Here is a 17,514-nt window from a genome sequence, read left to right as displayed (position 1 = left end):
TGCAGTACTACCTGCTGAGTGTGTTTTCTGCTTCTGGATTTAGAGGTTGCCTTTAGGATCTCTTTATGGATGAATACGCTTTGTTGACACATAGTCGCACCAAAACATAAATTCAGCACAAGAAGCTTTCACTGTCTTACAGTAAGGAAACTGTTGCTTTAAAGGGGGGTGACCATGACTGCTGATTGATTGCATCACAGACTCTGGTCCACTGAATCCCTCATTTGTTATACAGGTCTGTTCTACTTTTGACCTTTTTTTAAAGTCTTCAATCCCACGTTAACCTCTGATTCAATCTTTAGTAGATAAACCCTGTCACAGGTCACCACCAGGAAGAGCTTGACATTTTTACATGCTGGTCGACGACTGAAGTGAATGATCAAAAACATAGTTCGGTCACGTTAAACGATGCAAGCAAAAGAACATGTAAATATTTTGGCAAATATCTGAGTTATTAACACGCATAGGTGGATTTTTGCTAATGTTGGTTTCAGTCATGTATGGCGCCGCTGCTGGCAGCGTGACCCAGCAGTTCCTGTGTTTACAAGATCTGATGGTGAGCAGCAGCTCGGCACACAGCTTTACAACTTTAAAGGTCTGACCAGAATTTGACCCCTAAGAGCAATAGACCATTTGTAGATTTAGAGGAAAAAATGACAGCTGTCACTCCAGAAATCATGCGGGTACATGAGTGTATTTGGTTTCACAGTAAAGCATGTGATACACCATTTGTTAAGATGAAATATTGAACAAGATTAACACGTTTTTAAGGAGGTAAATATCAGCGTGCTATGTTCAGAAACCAGAATACATACACAAACAAGACTTCAGGCGTATATGAATAGAATTATAAAAACAGAATGCAAGGACATGTTATTGACTGTACATTTTTAACTGTATCACCTACAACTGCCATCACCAACTTCACAGCCAAGTCAGAGAGGCACTTCACAGTTTACACTGATATAATCACAGTAGTACTGTAATAATCCTGCTGCAAAGCTGCTACTGTATATTTACAGTACTCGATACCGTATTTCCACAAAGACATGGCAACTTTTTAAACCTGTTATATAAACCAGTGAAGCTAAACTTATATCTACAGACAAAAGAACAAATGAATACTTTGATCATGACTACTGTATAATCCTCATAATAAACGACTATATCGTGCACACAGAGCCATAGCTGACTGACTGACTGAAGTTAGTCAAAGGTACTGCATCAGTGCATCATTAGCAAATCAGTGTGGACATTTAGTACATTTACAGCTATGATCACCGCTGCAATAACTAGTAGCCAGTGTTTCGCACCCAGCTATGCCACCTTCACTGTTTTATCACTGCGAGTAGCACGGCTCGTATTACTTTTCAACATTTTTTTCTCCTTCTTTGGTCAAAGATTTTTTTTAATCATTTTTTTGGTCTTTAAGGAGAAACATGCTGCATAGAATCATCAGTAGCACCGTGTGACAAAAAGATAAAAACAAATGAAGAAAACATGCCAAGTGTGCACTGATAACTGATGTTAAAAAGCAAAACACTGCACTAGAATTGTTACTACCTAACCTGTTAAGAGTAAGAAAGATTTTTTTTTAAAAAATATATGAATTTCTTCTTGTAGTATTTTTTCTTTCTTTTTTTTATTATTCCCTGTTTTAACTCAGTGCTGGACTCCATGATTATTATCCGTTGCTAAATTAAAAAAACATGTTCATCAGGATCTACTTTCTATAAAAACAGGATCAGTGAGCAACAATGCTAAGTCTTGATATAGACACACAAAGATGGTGTTTTGTGCAGGTACAATATGCTAAAGCCTTTAAAAAAATACAAAGAAAAAGAAGTTTTGTCTTTATCCGGCCTCATGTGTTCTTCATTTCTCTACAAATAACTGAAATAAAGGCTCTTCTTGTTACATTTTAAGGACACTCCAACTGCATAACTTGTTCGTGTATATCCTAAACACGGGACCCCCCCAGGCAAGACGTTTTACATATTTCGAACTTGAACTTATTTCGAACAGTGTCTCCATTGCAGACTTGCCCTTTCTGCTACATACTCGCTTCACTGCAGCGGTCAAACATGACCGATGTCATGTGGGATTCCTGCTGTGTTACATGAGGAACACTTATCTTTGTGAGAAAACTTTTAAAAATAATGAACAAGATTTCTGCGCTAAAAAATCATTTAAACAGTTAGCTGCGATTCATCTGTCCGGATGTCACAGAAAGCTGTCCTCGGTGCCGACAAAGGAGAACCCATTAAAGGCGTTGCTGGAGCTCGTGCTGGGATTGAACTCTGGGGTCTGACTCACTGAGTTAGGAACCATTTCTCTGGTGAACTCAGGATCAATATGTTGAGTGTCAGCTGGGCCCCTCTGAAAGATGAAACAATTTTAAGCGTAAATAAGGATGACTGCTATTATATGCATTATATACAACGCATGACAAGGTGTCCTAAATGTAAAACTAATATACAGCGATGCACAGGCCCATTTGTCTAACTTAAGTCTAACTAGTGAACACTGATCTAGAGAAACTTCTTAAAGCTGGTGTTAAAACCAAGTTTAAATAGTCAGTTTATAAAAGATTAAATGATGCATGTGAGTAAATTCAGATCAGCTTACTCGTTGACATCAATATACTGAAAAAGCCTAGAAGCACAATAAATGATCCTTATTTTCATTAAGGATATAAAGTATAATACATTTCTATTTCATATGTAAAGTGATTGAGAAGCAAAGCCACACCAGTCTTTGCAACAAGCAAAAGAGTTTCAACAACATAATGACTAAGAGTGTAAAAGGTCAGAGGGATTTCCTTGCATTGATCTTTAGCTAGATAATAACATAAGATGGGATAAAGAGATTCAGGGACAGATCTGAGAGGGTTTTACTGGCTGATTGCTCTGAAACATTTGTGGTGAGTGGAAAGAAAACAGAACAGCAGCTAAGGTGGAGATAAGTGGTTAATAAAGTCACATATGACGAGGCAGGCACACAGAAAAGACACGAGCAGGCGGAGCAGCAACTCACCACATTAGGGTTGTAAGGAGGGGTGATTCTCTTGTGGTAAAGGTCGTCCCAGTTGATCGGAGTGAAAAAGGTGTGGTTCTTTATTTCTAACTATAAATAAAAGAAAGAAAAAACTTCACATGCTTAACTTTTTCATGCCTTTCATAAAAACAAAATCACACATACAGGGAGTGCAGAATTATTAGGCATATGAGTATTTTGTCCACACCATCCTCTGCATGCATGCTGTCTTACTCCAAGCTGTATAGGCTCGAAAGCCTACTACCAATTAAGCATATTAGGTGATGTGCATCTCTGTAATGAGAAGGGGTGTGGTCTAATGACATCAACACCGTATATCAGGTGTGCATAATTATTAGGCAACGTCCTTTCCTTTGGCAAAATGGGTCAAAAGAAGGACTTGACAGGCTCAGAAAAGTCAAAAATAGTGAGATATCTTGCAGAGGGATGCAGCAGTCTCAAAATTGCAAAGCTTCTGAAGCGTGATCATCGAACAATCAAGCGTTTCATTCAAAATAGTCAACAGGGTCGCAAGAAGCGTGTGGAAAAACCAAGGCGCAAAATAACTGCCCATGAACTGAGAAAAGTCAAGCGTGCAGTTGCCAAGATGCCACTTGCCACCAGTTTGGCCATATTTCAGAGCTGCAACATCACTGGAGTGCCCAAAAGCACAAGGTGTGCAATACTCAGAGACATGGCCAAGGTAAGAAAGGCTGAAAGACGACCACCACTGAACAAGACACACAAGCTGAAACGTCAAGACTGGGCCAAGAAATATCTCAAGACTGATTTTTCTAAGGTTTTATGGACTGATGACATGAGAGTGAGTCTTGATGGGCCAGATGGATGGGCCCGTGGCTGGATTGGTAAAGGGCAGAGAGCTCCAGTCCGACTCAGACGCCAGCAAGGTGGAGGTGGAGTACTGGTTTGGGCTGGTATCATCAAAGATGAGCTTGTGGGGCCTTTTCGGGTTGAGGATGGAGTCAAGCTCAACTCCCAGTCCTACTGCCAGTTTCTGGAAGACACCTTCTTCAAGCAGTGGTACAGGAAGAAGTCTGCATCCTTCAAGAAAAACATGATTTTCATGCAGGACAATGCTCCATCACACGCGTCCAAGTACTCCACAGCGTGGCTGGCAAGAAAGGGTATAAAAGAAGAAAAACTAATGACATGGCCTCCTTGTTCACCTGATCTGAACCCCATTGAGAACCTGTGGTCCATCATCAAATGTGAGATTTACAAGGAGGGAAAACAGTACACCTCTCTGAACAGTGTCTGGGAGGCTGTGGTTGCTGCTGCACGCAATGTTGATGGTGAACAGATCAAAACACTGACAGAATCCATGGATGGCAGGCTTTTGAGTGTCCTTGCAAAGAAAGGTGGCTATATTGGTCGCTGATTTGTTTTTGTTTTGTTTTTGAATGTCAGAAATGTATATTTGTGAATGTGGAGATGTTATATTGGTTTCACTGGTAAAAATAAATAATTGAAATGGGTATATATTTGTTTTTTGTTAAGTTGCCTAATAATTATGCACAGTAATAGTCACCTGCACACACAGATATCCCCCTAAAATAGCTAAAACTAAAAACAAACTAAAAACTACTTCCAAAAACATTCAGCTTTGATATTAATGAGTTTTTTGGGTTCATTGAGAACATGGTTGTTGTTCAATAATAAAATTATTCCTCAAAAATACAACTTGCCTAATAATTCTGCACTCCCTGTATAGTGAATCATGTAGAACAACGCCAATAGCTGCTACATGCAAGGTAAATGTTATCAGAGGGCTTGGGTGTGGAGCTCTCTTTAAAAGAAATCCAAAACTCTTAAATAAAGACTACACCCAGCTTTTATTTGCGCCAACATTTATTGCAGTTATCCCTATTCTAAGACTAGGCTTATATCCTGTCTGGGAAAGCATCTGTTTTAATATGGAGCAAAGACCGAAAGACTTACAAAGTCTGCGATGGCTCCCAGGCGTCTGTGCTGGTCTTTCTGGAGAAGACCCATCAGCAGAGAGCGGGCGGCCTCAGACTTTCCCGGAGGCAGCATCAGCGGCTTGTGAAGGATCCCATCGTACATTTCACCAATATCACGGCTGTAGAAAGGAGGCTGAACAGAAGGGATGCAATAAATATCATTCACATGTAACATATCAAGTTATCCTCAGTTTCTTTTTAAGGTAAATGACAAAGGGAAAAGAATTCCTCATAAAATGTAACTCAAAATTCAATCAGTCTGTGTCTTTAAGATGTTTAACAAAACACACCTTGTCCAAAACCTTTCTTTGACCATTTACGACAAGGTCTACTAAAAACTGAGGTCAAATTTGGATCCACATATAGGAGGATGGTTTTAACTTTTAACTACTTTTTTCTGTGAGTACCACCAAAATAATGTGTCTTACTTTTGCGGAAGACTACTTCTTGGTAAAAAATTAACAACGGTACAGTACTGCCAAAACTCATAATCCATAAACCCTAAACAAATACACATACCAGGCTGAAGAGCATCTCATAGAGCACGGCTCCCAGACACCACCAGTCCACTGTCCTGTCATACGGTTCCTTACGAAGAATCTCTGGCGCCAAATACTTTAGACACATGATAGAGAACAAAAAAATGAAACGATGCAAACTTTGGGTTATCAGGGAACATTTGCTTCCTACAAACTATTGTTCACCCATAGTCTGCATGCTTGTGTTTATATAATGCAATCTTCTTTATCTGGTCCACCTGTTCAACTGTTTGCTAATGCAAAGATCTTATCAGCCCACCAGTAACTCTTTGCCTTTAGGCATGTAGATATGGTCCACATGACCTGCTCACATTCAAACAGAGCACCAGAATGGGGAAGAAAGGTGATTTAAATGGCTTGACATGATTGTTGGTGCCAGACAGGCTGATCTTTCAGAAACTGCTGATCTGCTGGGATTTTCATGCAAAACATCCAATGAGCTGCAGCTCTCTGGGTGAAAATGCTGTGTTGATGCTGGAGGTCAGAGGAAGGCTACGGTGAGTCCAATAACCGCTTGTTACGAGCAAATTACGCAAAAGAGCATCTCTGAACACACAACACATTCAAGCTGATGGGTTACAGTAGCAGAAGACCACACCCACCAGGTCCTGCTCCTGTTAGTAAAACTGAGCCTACACAGAAAAACCTTTTTTTTTTCCAACAAATTGATTTGGATTGTAAACAACATGAAAACATGAATCCATCCTGCCTTGTATCAGTGGTTCAGGCTGTTGGTGGTATAATGGTGTGGGGGATATTTTACTGGCACACCTTGCACACCTTAGTAGCAACTGAGCATTGTTTAAATAGCACAGCCTGCCTGAGGATTGCTGCCCACCGTGTCCATCCCTTTATGACCACGTGTGTAGTCATCTTCTGATGGCTGCTTCCAACAAAATAGTGAGGCATGTGTCAGAGTTCAAATAATCTCAAACTGGTTTCTTGAACATGACAATGAGTTCACTCTACTCAAATGGCCTCCACAGACACCAGATCTCAGACCAGTAGAGCGCTTTTGGGATGTGGTGGAACAAGAAGATTCATGGATCATGGATGTGCAGCCAACAGATCAGCAGCAGCTATGTGATCAAGTCATGTCAATAAAGACCAAAGTCAGGGTGCAGGTGTTGAGCAGGCGACCACATCACAGCCATGCGGCTGAGAGCGACTGGCCCTTGTCCGACCCGCGGCCCTTTGCCGCATGCCCCCCCCCCTCTTTCTGTGCCTCTGCTTTCCTGTCTTTTCTTCACTGTGTCTATCAAACAAAGCTGAAAAAGGCCAAAAAATAAAATATAAAAAAAGACCAAGCAATGTAAGTAATGTTTCCAGCATCATGTTGAATGCATGCCATGGAGATTTAAGCCAGTTCTGAGGGCAGAAAAAGGGGTCTAGCCCAACAATAGCAATGTGTAACTAATAAAGTGGCCAGTGAATGTGAATTTAAAATATGCTTCATAAACGTTTACTGAAAAAGTTTTTTACTCACTTCTGGAGTGCCACAGAAAGTCGAGGTGGTTGCCTCCGGCTCCACACCCTCCTTGCACAGCCCAAAATCTGTCAGCACCACATGGCCCTGCACACACAAAACAGTGAGTGACAAACACAAATAAAGCCTTTTTCCCCTTTAAAGTGTTAAAGCAAATGGGCTGATCCTGACTCACCTGACAGTCTAAAAGTATATTTTCTGGCTTCAGATCTCTACAATGAACAAGAACAAATCAGACCGTCAGTGCAAAAACATATTATTACTTTGTATATTCAATTTTTGATAAATGATAGGTTTCAATAAACGTTCGAGCGTCTCTTTAACCTGTAAACAATGTTGAGAGAGTGAAGGTAGCCGATGGCGCTTGCTACCTCAGCCGTGTAGAATCTCGCTCTGGGTTCTGAGAAACACCGCTCTCTCTGCAAGTGGAAGAACAACTACACAAAGAGAAAGACGGGCGGAAAGAAGAAAATAAAATTATATTAAAAATTTTCAATGTATTGAGAGACGAGACACTTCCAAAGTCTCAGGAAAAAGCTCGGTATAAAAAAGGTTTTGACTTGCTTTGCTTTTTGAGTGCTGCAACAGCAAACAAGAGGAATACAACAATATGACATCAACTATGTCTCATACCAGTTTCAGTTTAGGCTTCATCATTACAAATGTGGACAAATTTGCACAATAGGTGAAATAAAAACCATCTGATCAGTAGATTGTTAAGATTTTAGATAAGACATTTTCTAATCTGTGGGCTTTTGTTTCAGTGACGGGAAGGTTCACTCTTGTACCTGTAGGCTGACTATGATAACACTATAAAACTAGCAAGAATTGAAAGCTTGTGGAAATCATCTGTTGTACTGCACTTTGTCTAATTTTTACTGTCTTAGCAAGAAAAAAGAGAGTTTGTAGCAGTTCTCAAAAGAGAACAAAAATAAGCTAGAGGTAGATTGTTTGTGATGACAACAGTACTTCGTACACTGATGATGCTTGTTACAGTAAACAAATAAATCCAATTGCTTCCTGTCACCCAGGAAGTTACTAATATATCCTGTACAAGTGGAAACAGTTTGTGTCATAAGTGTACTGAACAGATTTTGGAATCCGACCGCTATACGGGCTGCAAGGCATCGGTCTTGTTGACAGTGACCTTATTTATTACAGAGAGCATCTAATGTCATTGCTTTTTAACTTAGCACCTTTAATTGAGACAGTCCAACAAACCATGAAGCTACAGTCTACAATCTTTAATGTTAAATTCAGCTCATTTAAGAGACAACTCAAAACATTTTCATTTAAAAAAAAAGATCCAGGTACTTTTTTAAAAATAAATCTCTGAAAACTCTGATATTCACCACGCTCCAAGCCACTTTCTGACAAAGTCTAATGAACTATGTAAGTGGAAACGATTTATTTATGTATGTTAGCGCATGTACCTCTCCGCCATTTACATAGTCCAGGACAAAGTAGAGCTTCTCTACAGTCTGAAACGAGTAGTGAAGCCGAACCAGAAACGGGTGTTTGAGGCTCTTCAGCAGCACGTTTCTCTCTGCCATGATGTTCTTTTGCTAAAGAGGGAAAAGGAGAAAAATAAGTTCTGGGAAGTTCAGTTTTTTGCTTTTTTCAGTTTTTTTGTTTAGTTTTTTTGCTTTTCTGCTCCATGTTTTTTGACAAAAAGGCCTTAAATCATTTTATTTCACTATAAAATTTGAAATGCACGTACGGACATAAATATATATTGTTTATAATTCACAGAATATATTTGCAGTGATGATGCATAAATAATACAAAGAAAAAGGAAAATAAAGGAAACATGTTTAACACACGTCCTGTGTAATTTATAAAAAATGGCTGTAAATCATAAACAGTTAATGTAAAGGTTTTGAAAACCCGAGAGTTTGCACTTTAATCACATTTTGATAGTCCAAATTAAAATCCAATGTGATGATGTAGATACTAAAAAAAAGCATGAATAATGTGATTGTTTTTTGCCCTGGAGTTACTGCGCTCACATGCTTCTGGACCAAAAGAAGCACATCAATGACTTCTTTTCATGCTGCTAACTGAAATCAGTTGAAATATGTGTACTTTTTTTAAAATTACTCATTAAACATTATTTGAACCCCTTTTTAAAGTAATTAAAACAGTGATGTGCAAGTTGTCTTTCACACTATGAAAAGCTTATTTTATTACATTATTTTATTTCATTTAATGTCACTTTATGACAAAATCTTCACACTTGATGGGTGAAAAGGGATGACTGAGGAAGAAGGTTGCCAGCGAGCATGGTCATTGATAACAATCAATTTGTCTAATCAGCAATTATGCTGTCTAACAAACACCTGGCCTGGCTTTTTTTTCTGGAGGCAATAAAATCTGTCCTTTGTACAGAGCTGTAGATTAGATAAGCCTGAGACCCTGTTGCTAGGTAAAAACTCTAACAACTATCAAAGATCCTCACTATCACCGAGGGAACCCTTGGACAGTTATTTTCCATCGTCATCTCCTTATCCTGACACAATTCCAAACTAAACATTTCAACTAAACGCGGATTACTGGACCTTTAAAACACATTAACACAGTGACAGCAGAGCCCACCTCTTTTTTCTTCAGGATGATTTTCTTCTGCAGGACTTTGACAGCGTAGAATTTGCTGTCAGCTTTATGCTTGGCAAGCAGGACCTGTATGAAGGTTCACTTGTTAGTGCCTTGTTTAGCAAACAGTCTGCACCACCATCTCAGCATTCTGCTTTCAGGATATTACATGAAAGTAGCGCACGCAGCACAGATATGTCGTCTGTGGAACCAGATAATACCGAGAAATCTGATAAGTTTGTTGACACAAAGAGCAAAAAGGCCTGAGGTGGACACGAAGCCACAAAAACGCCTATTTTTTAAGATCTTTAGGAGTTGAATGTCCATATTTATTATGTTCCACTGGACGATGCTCAGGAGACCGAAAGAGGCCTCAGTGGATTGTACAGTTAATGATTCATGAAGAAAAGAGCACATTTTGATTAGACAGTAGTCAGCAGGTAGACTCTCACTGACCCCCGCTGCAATGTCAGCAACCGCACGCTATGTACTCTCTCTCCTTCTTTCTAACGCCCTCTCACTTGTCTCACAAGGTCAGCACAGTAAAACCCTTATTCATTTGCATTAATACCATTAATACCTTCAACTGGATTTGTTATTTATTAATAAAAAAGGAAAAAATTTACTCGAGGAGCCTACCTCCTTCAGTGAACTGAAGGAGGTAGAACAAGGAAATGACCGAGAGGAAAAAAAGCCAGGAGATGTATTAAACAGCAGAAAGATGGATCTATAAATAAGTAATTGTTTCAGTGTTACCTTTCCAAAGGTCCCTTTGCCAATGACAGCCAAGAAGTCAAAGTCAGTGGGCCTGGCACTGAAACAAGAAGGTAATGTATTAAAATTACATAATAACTTCTGAGATACTTTATTTCTAACAGGATATAAATCGTGGATATAATGCTGGTAAGAGTTTCTCTTCATACAGCAACACCTCCTTAATAAAATACAGACTGTAGATAATTAAAGTTTCTGTTTGAGGTGCTTCGATCTGACATTAAGAAAGTTAATGGGGAGGCGGAGCTACATGCTGGTTAGTGAGTTACTGACTTTGGGTTTGCTGAAGGTCCCAGGTTAACATCATCTTGAGGAGAGGAAGGTGGTGTCCGCAGCTGAAAAAAAAAAAAAAGATTGATTCAGTTGATTTATAAATAGGCTTCAGCAGCAGGAAAAGGATACATGTCACGATGTATTCGATTATCGAATGAAAAATACAGAAACTAAGGAGTTTGCAGTAAAACCTCGACAAGGTAAGGTCATGTCTAGCAGCTTTGAAACACCAGAGCCATTCAAAGAACTTTAGAAGATCAAATTAAAACCAAAAAGATGAAACGAAGAGAAGAAAAGGCAGAAATGATCCCAGTAGTAATACTAAAAATAAAAACAGCAAACACAATGATGGCACAGCTACCTGCTGGTTAAAAGCAATCATGAATAAAGCTGTTTTTAGCATCTTTAAAAAATAAAAAAAAAATTAAAAAATGATCTGAGCTCCAGGGCTAGCTGGTTGTGGCATTAAGCACCATAGCAGCTGTGCATTTAGCTGCTATGGTGCTTAATGCTCATCCTGCTTAGTTTAAGATCTGTGCACTGCACTAGCTGACCGGATCTACTGGGTTTGTATCCATTAAACATCTCAGATATGTATTTAGAGCCCCAAGCCTTTTAATGATTTATAAACAACCAGTAATACTTGTAATTCAGTTCTATATGTTACTGGAAGCCAGTTCAGGGAGCTGAAAATAGGTGTGGGCAATTTACAATTTTCAGGAGCTCAGGAGCAAAGCTGCTCAAACGTATTTTAAGGAAACTTGTGGGATGTATCTAGAGAGCAGTTATTACAAAAAAGTTTTGTAATCCATCCAAATTCTTCCGCTTATCCAACTCAGGTTGAGAGGTGGGGTACACCCTCGACAGGTTGCTAGTCTGTCGCAGGGCTAACACAGAGAGATAGACGACCGCTCACATTCATATTCACACCCACGGGTAGATTTTTCACCACTTAACCTAACCCCCATTCATTGCATGTCTTTGGACTGTGGGAGGAAGCTGGAGTAATTGAAGAGAACCCACACAGACACAAGGAGAACGTGCAACACTCCACACAGAGATGCTGGATTCAAACCCATAGTCCTTCTTGCAGTGAGGCAACAGTGCTAACCACTGTGCTGCCAGACATCGTTAAATTACTGCTAATTATTGAGTATAATACATATTTTCTCTGATATGAATTTTGTTCTTGAAAAAACTTATTGCACTTTTTGGTTGAGACAAACTCTTGAAGTGGCAGTGCTGGAGGGTTTGTTAGTTTGTCTACAGCAGCAAACAGAGTTTGAGTATTTCAGGTGTTTTCATTAATAATGTTAGTAAAGTAGGATTAACTCAAAGATGTAGATACAGACACTGATTAAAAATGTCATCGTCAGTCTGAAGACTGCTTCTGCTCAGTTTTCTTGTAGTTTCTCTTTTGATCTGCTACCATTATAACATTTTTCCACAGTGCTTTCTGTTTACCGGAAACACTGTTAACCTTGACAGGTGCAATGTTGTCAAGAACCCTGAGAATGTTAGAGTTACTGCTTGAGCTGGTCATTCACAGACTCTGCTATTGCACTATTACATCATACCAATGGTTTGCATAAATAAAGTACTAGTGTTTTCATTGAAATTCCTCTTTCTAATAGTTTTGAATGTGGCTTGGCAGACTGGGGTGACCATCAAAGAAGACACAAAAATGGTCAGACAGAACTACATCCAAAGCATTATGATCAGACTCGTAACGGAGCTGATCTTAAGCCCAGACACTACAATTTTCAGGTCTTTTTGATGACTTTGTATATGAACACTGAAATATCAGAAAAATGTAAAAGGATCAAGATATGTTCAACATTATGCACCACCATTTAGTAAAGAAGAGAAAATATAATTCTCTGTAAGCCGTATGTTTGATCTGGTCAAGATTTCATGCCCTTCCTGGTGCAACCCTCCCCAGTTACCCAGGCTTGGGACCAGCACTGGGAGTACTGTGGCTTGTGGATCCCTGGACAGAATTAACAATGAGTAGATCAGAAGGAAAGCTCAGGTTCAGTGGTGTGAAAACAAAGTTAGAGAGGCAAGGCTGACTCTGGACATGTGCATAGGAGGGATAGTAAGTATATCAGATTAAGGATTAAGTGGAGCTGATGAGCAGGAAGAAAAGAGGAAGACCACAGAGGAGGCTCATGCGTGCATTGAGGAAGGATATGCAGAGGGTTGGTGAGACAGGGGAGAATGCTAGGGATGGGGTGAGACTGCGGTAAAGGGAGCAGCCGAAAGTTATAGTAAAGAGGAAGATTGACACTTGGGTCTTGCGTTCTTTTAAATAGCAGTCTATTCAAGTCTGATCTATTCAGATTTAAATTATGTGGATTAGGATTTTGTGAAAATCTACTCTGGAAATTAAAAATCCAGAACCAGAGGAAAAGACATACGTGAGGTTTGCCTCATTTAAACAGGGAAACCCATCAAAATTTAAGAGCAACACAACAAATACATAGATTTGTCTCATCCTAAGTGATCACATCAAACGAATGGCACTGCTAGAGATCATATGCTGAATCTCTAATATATTGATTCAGTGTGACCTGATCAAATACGACGCGGCATGAAAGCCAAAGACACTCCAGATGTCGATGTCAGTTCACTCATTAGACATCTGCTAAACAAAGCAGGACTGGACCGCAGGCGCGTTTCCCTTTCACCCAACAGAGTAAAATAAAAGCATCATAATAAAATTACACTCACATTACAGTGTGCCATGGTTACTATACTGCACTCCCATCAGTGTTTGACAGACCTGCTAGGAGAGGAGAAATATTCACATTCAGTGGGCTCAGCAGCTTTTGTAGGGGTAAAACATATTCAACATTTATAGGTAAAAAAAAATCTCCTCATCTGCTCTGACTCAGAGGAACGTGGTCATCTAACCTCCGTAACCTGCGCAGGTGTTAACTCACCTCATGTGACGACAGCCTGAGGATCAAGAGGAGCTGGTAGTTCTGGTTTGTACTGAAGAGGATGCTGGAACAACAGAAAGACCATGATGGGCCTCGTGTTTGTGTAGTGTGTGTCTGTGTGTGTGCTTGCATTACTAATGTTATGAAGGGAACACATTTTTACAGCGTTAGGAGACGCCAAAATAAAATCTGTGAATTTTACTCTTAACATTAGGGCGAGGGTTATGTTTCGTAAACTAGAGGTTATGGCAAGTTTTCAGAAAGTTATTGAAAGTCGCTGCGATGTCCTCTAAAGTGATGGAAACATGACCCTGTGTGCATTGGTGTGTGTGTGTGTGTGTGTGTGTGTGTGTGTGTGTGTGTGTGTGTGTGTGTGTGTGTATGTGTGTGTGTGTGTGTGCGTGTAGTGTGTCGGTGAACATGTTTATATGCTAAATATTGTTGTGTCTTTTTTCATATCTGTCAAAACATGCGGGATGACCAAGATCTCTCTCACTCACACACACACACACACACACACACGCACACACACGCACATCCATCTAAACACACACACATAAAACAAAAGTCCCATTGATCTGAGGTCATGCTTTTCCTAGGAACCCTAGGCCTGTTTATCTATTTATAGGCAAATGAGGTGCTGAATGTCACATTACATTTGTGCAGATGCATTTATTGTAGTTTGTATATAATAATATTTTAAGGCCAGTTAGTAACCGAATCCGTGCAGTTTCACACCCAAAAAATAACGATTTTATGCTACATTAAATAATCTACAACTAATGAAGAACTCTCATAGACACAGACTGTCACTTACATAATGCCTTTCTAGTCAGTTTGAGCACTAAAAAAGTTTCTTACCACAAGTCTTCAAACTTGATCACACACATTCACACGGTGCTTTTACTAACATTAACGCACTCGAACACTTCGACATGCAGAGTGGACGAGTTCGACCCAAAAGTTTTCCAATTGGCCTGATCCACATCCAGCTCAAAATTTTAGCTGTTAAAAAGTGTCCAGTTTGCCAAATTTTAACTTTAAGAGTGTGTTTCCACATTAAGATTGATATGAAGAAAGCACTCTATTGTTCATTTAAATGTAACCCAAAAAAAGTGAATATAAATAGACTGCAGTTTGGCTATAACAGCGAACTTAATGCATTATTTAATAATGACACATTTGGTAAGGACGTGACAGGAGGTTAAAATGACGCACATTGACAGTTATGATAACCTCTTAATCTGCCACTAAAGCTACACTCAGCAAAACTACAACTCTGTTCAGAGATTATTCCTCAGAGCGAACCAGAAACTAACTCACAGAAAGACTCGTGTTCGCAAAACTAAAAGCTGGATAGAAAACTGAATCATAAAAGTATAAAAACCTATTACAGAGCCTTCTTAGAAAACTGTGACTTTCCTTTAAAGAAGGGAAAAGCTCAGCTACAAGTCAGTGATCTGAGTGAGATTTGGGACTAAAGACAACATGTAGAGACTTCCTAACGGGGCTATCAGTACGGTATCATCAGTAACCCTGATCGATCACACAGATCACATATGGACGTGTCTAAATATCCAGCAGGCTGAGGTTGTTAGCAAGTTTTACAAGCAGACCTGTGCAATAATGATGAGCACCACAGTGACGCTCCACACTATCTGTGCACCTGTTATTATTACCCCGGATATAGAAAATGACCCGAGGAATAAATCACGCTGAATAGGTCAGAAATGATCAGCTCACCTGTGTGAAGGATGAGGTGATCCGTGCTCTGCGCGCTTCAGACTGACAGGACTCCAAACAGAGCGCAGTCACAGTGGCAGCTTGAGGCTGATCTCAGGTCAGCGCATCTGCTTTTCACACGTCATGAGGGGACGTGGGCAGGACTCCACAGAGTGAATCATTGATGAAATGTTAGCGAGCTTAAACTAACAAGGCGGTGCAAGGGCGCAAACTTTCAGCGACCCTGCGTGTGTGTGCGTGTGCGCAAATAGCAAAATTTCCGGAAATTGCTATGTGGTTTCAAAATAAGGTATGTAAGATATAAAATAATGTAAGCCTGATAATTTTTTTTTAACCTTCCAAAGTTATTTGTCAAGAAAAAAGGGGAAACAGTGGTCACATTGTTATAGATACTTCATGTATGTGGTTACATGAGTACATGAACCCTAACTATAGCGTCATGTAAAGCATGCGTACTAGGGGTGCCAAAAAGGGATTTCCGATTTTTCTGTGTGGGTTTTTGTTTGTTTGTTTTCTCATGTGTAATTTCTGCGCACGCACTGTTAAATAAACTGTGTTTTAAAACTCACTTGTTTTGTAAGCATCTATCACAGATTGTAGGCCAATAAAATCATTTAGTTTAATTAGGGGCAGATATTTTTAGCGCAACACAACTCTTGTACATGGCTTGCTGGGCTATAAGCTGTCAAACATATCTCTCACGAATGATATCAAGTCATTTTGAGCCTGAAAGAACATCGATGTCACAAGGTACACGTTGCAATCCATTTTTGCTCAGGTGACTTTTATATATCCTATAGTGTATCCTTACTGACATTAAAAAATGTCTTTTTCAAGAGAGATGTGGCCAAGAGGGCAGCAGAAAGTGAGATTTCTCCAGGTTCTCTGAATGTTTTGATGATATTATATACTGTAGATGATGAGAAAAGATCTTTGGTTCCTCAGACATCCACAAATGCAAGTAATAGCTCTGTGATGCAAAGAAGAAGGCATGGAAACACTGGGCCAAAGATCTGAGGCAAAGAGGAAAACTGTTGTTAAAAGAAGCGGGGATGCTGCACACTGATAATCATGGCCCCATTTAAATTTACTGCACTCATATGTGACCTGTGACCCATTAAGATAATCTAGCTTCTGAAACAGCCCCAAATAGTTCATAGACTGGTAACACTTTGGCCGTTACCTCATTTTTTGAGGTTGTCGAGTGGCTCTATGCTCGGTTAGTGGGGCATTGTCACACAGTCCCACAGTTTGAGAACAACTAAAAACAATAAAACTTCGACAGACTGCAGAATAAGTCAGCAGACTCTACTCCCAGCAATTTTGTCAGGTTAGATGTGTTTTAACACACATGAAAGAACGTTTGAATAAACGTGTGTCATCTTCCCCCCTAAACACTATGTTATATAAAGATGTTACATAACAAACTAAACTAAAAAAGTATTTATGAAGTATTCATTGAACTCCCCGGGCTTTATAAATATCCAAGTTATTTTCTTTTAAGGTTTTATGACAGTGATGTCAAACTCATTCTACATTGTGGGCTGGGCCAGAGCGATTACATGATACATGTGTAAAGTTCATCGCTCTGACTGCCCTGTAATTAAATATTTAGATTATAAAGTTTTCATTAATTACCAGAAAATGTACTTGTACTTTTGTGTGGTATGGATGGTGGGTGAAGTCTGTATTAATCAGAAAAGCTGACTTAAAATACAGTAAAAAGTTTGAAATATACTCAAAATATATCCTTCAAATTTTCTAAAGCTGTCCAGTGGGAGAGATTGGAGTGTTTGCCAGGCTGATTTGAACACCCGGGCCTTATGTTTGACACTCCTGATTTATCATATCCTTTTGGTTGTTTGTTTTTTTTTACTGTACTGTGGGTTCAGGTTTCTATATCATGCTTCTGAATACTGAACTGCAACAAGCTTTCAATATTAAAATGCGCACAGAGCTGAACGTTTAACACAGCTTAACACTAGTTTCAGTGTAATGGGACTTTTCTTTTGTTTAACTCTGCTCCTCGTACAGAAAACATGGGTTAATGTTAAAACCAAAAGTCCTGACTTTGCTTAGCGCCATCTTCTGATATTATTAAGAAAAAAATAAGACCTGGTCAATTGCTGCTCCTTCCTGTATGA

General features: G+C 39.5%; 1 protein-coding gene across 2 annotated transcripts; it reads right to left on the bottom strand.

Moving 5' to 3' along the window:
* Nucleotides 1–675: 675 nt before the first annotated feature.
* Nucleotides 676–15,577, bottom strand: sgk2a (serum/glucocorticoid regulated kinase 2a). 2 transcript variants are annotated; one of them, XM_084917644.1, is made up of 14 exons: nt 15,371–15,577; nt 13,628–13,691; nt 13,416–13,467; nt 10,683–10,744; nt 10,392–10,449; nt 9,639–9,722; nt 8,477–8,608; nt 7,368–7,480; nt 7,219–7,255; nt 7,044–7,130; nt 5,538–5,633; nt 4,996–5,151; nt 3,037–3,126; nt 676–2,379 (listed from the first exon to the last, which is right to left on the bottom strand). In XM_084917644.1, the coding sequence occupies exons 3-14, from the start codon at nt 13,428–13,430 to the stop codon at nt 2,224–2,226; spliced, it is 1,086 nt and encodes a 361-aa protein (XP_084773770.1). In that variant the 5' UTR covers nt 13,431–13,467; nt 13,628–13,691; nt 15,371–15,577; the 3' UTR covers nt 676–2,223. The 2 variants fall into 2 exon arrangements, with proteins under 2 accessions (XP_084773770.1, XP_084773769.1); XM_084917643.1 differs by having other exon boundaries at nt 13,416–13,470; nt 15,371–15,576.
* Nucleotides 15,578–17,514: the final 1,937 nt, after the last annotated feature.

Source organism: Perissodus microlepis, chromosome 20 (assembly GCF_051167445.1).
Source record: "Perissodus microlepis isolate ML-2025 ecotype Zambia chromosome 20, ASM5116744v1, whole genome shotgun sequence".
NCBI classification, from domain to species: domain Eukaryota; kingdom Metazoa; phylum Chordata; class Actinopteri; order Cichliformes; family Cichlidae; genus Perissodus; species Perissodus microlepis.
This window is presented reverse-complemented; position numbering and strand designations above follow the sequence as displayed.

Excerpts from the sequence above, each read along its gene's own strand:
- sgk2a (XM_084917644.1), bottom strand. Across the intron at positions 7,131-7,218 it reads ATATACTTTTAGACTGTCAG|GGCCATGTGGTGCTGACAGA; the intron begins GTGAGTCAGGAT and ends TTGTGTGTGCAG. Across the intron at positions 5,634-7,043 it reads CTTTCTGTGGCACTCCAGAA|TATTTGGCGCCAGAGATTCT; the intron begins GTGAGTAAAAAA and ends ATGTGTCTAAAG.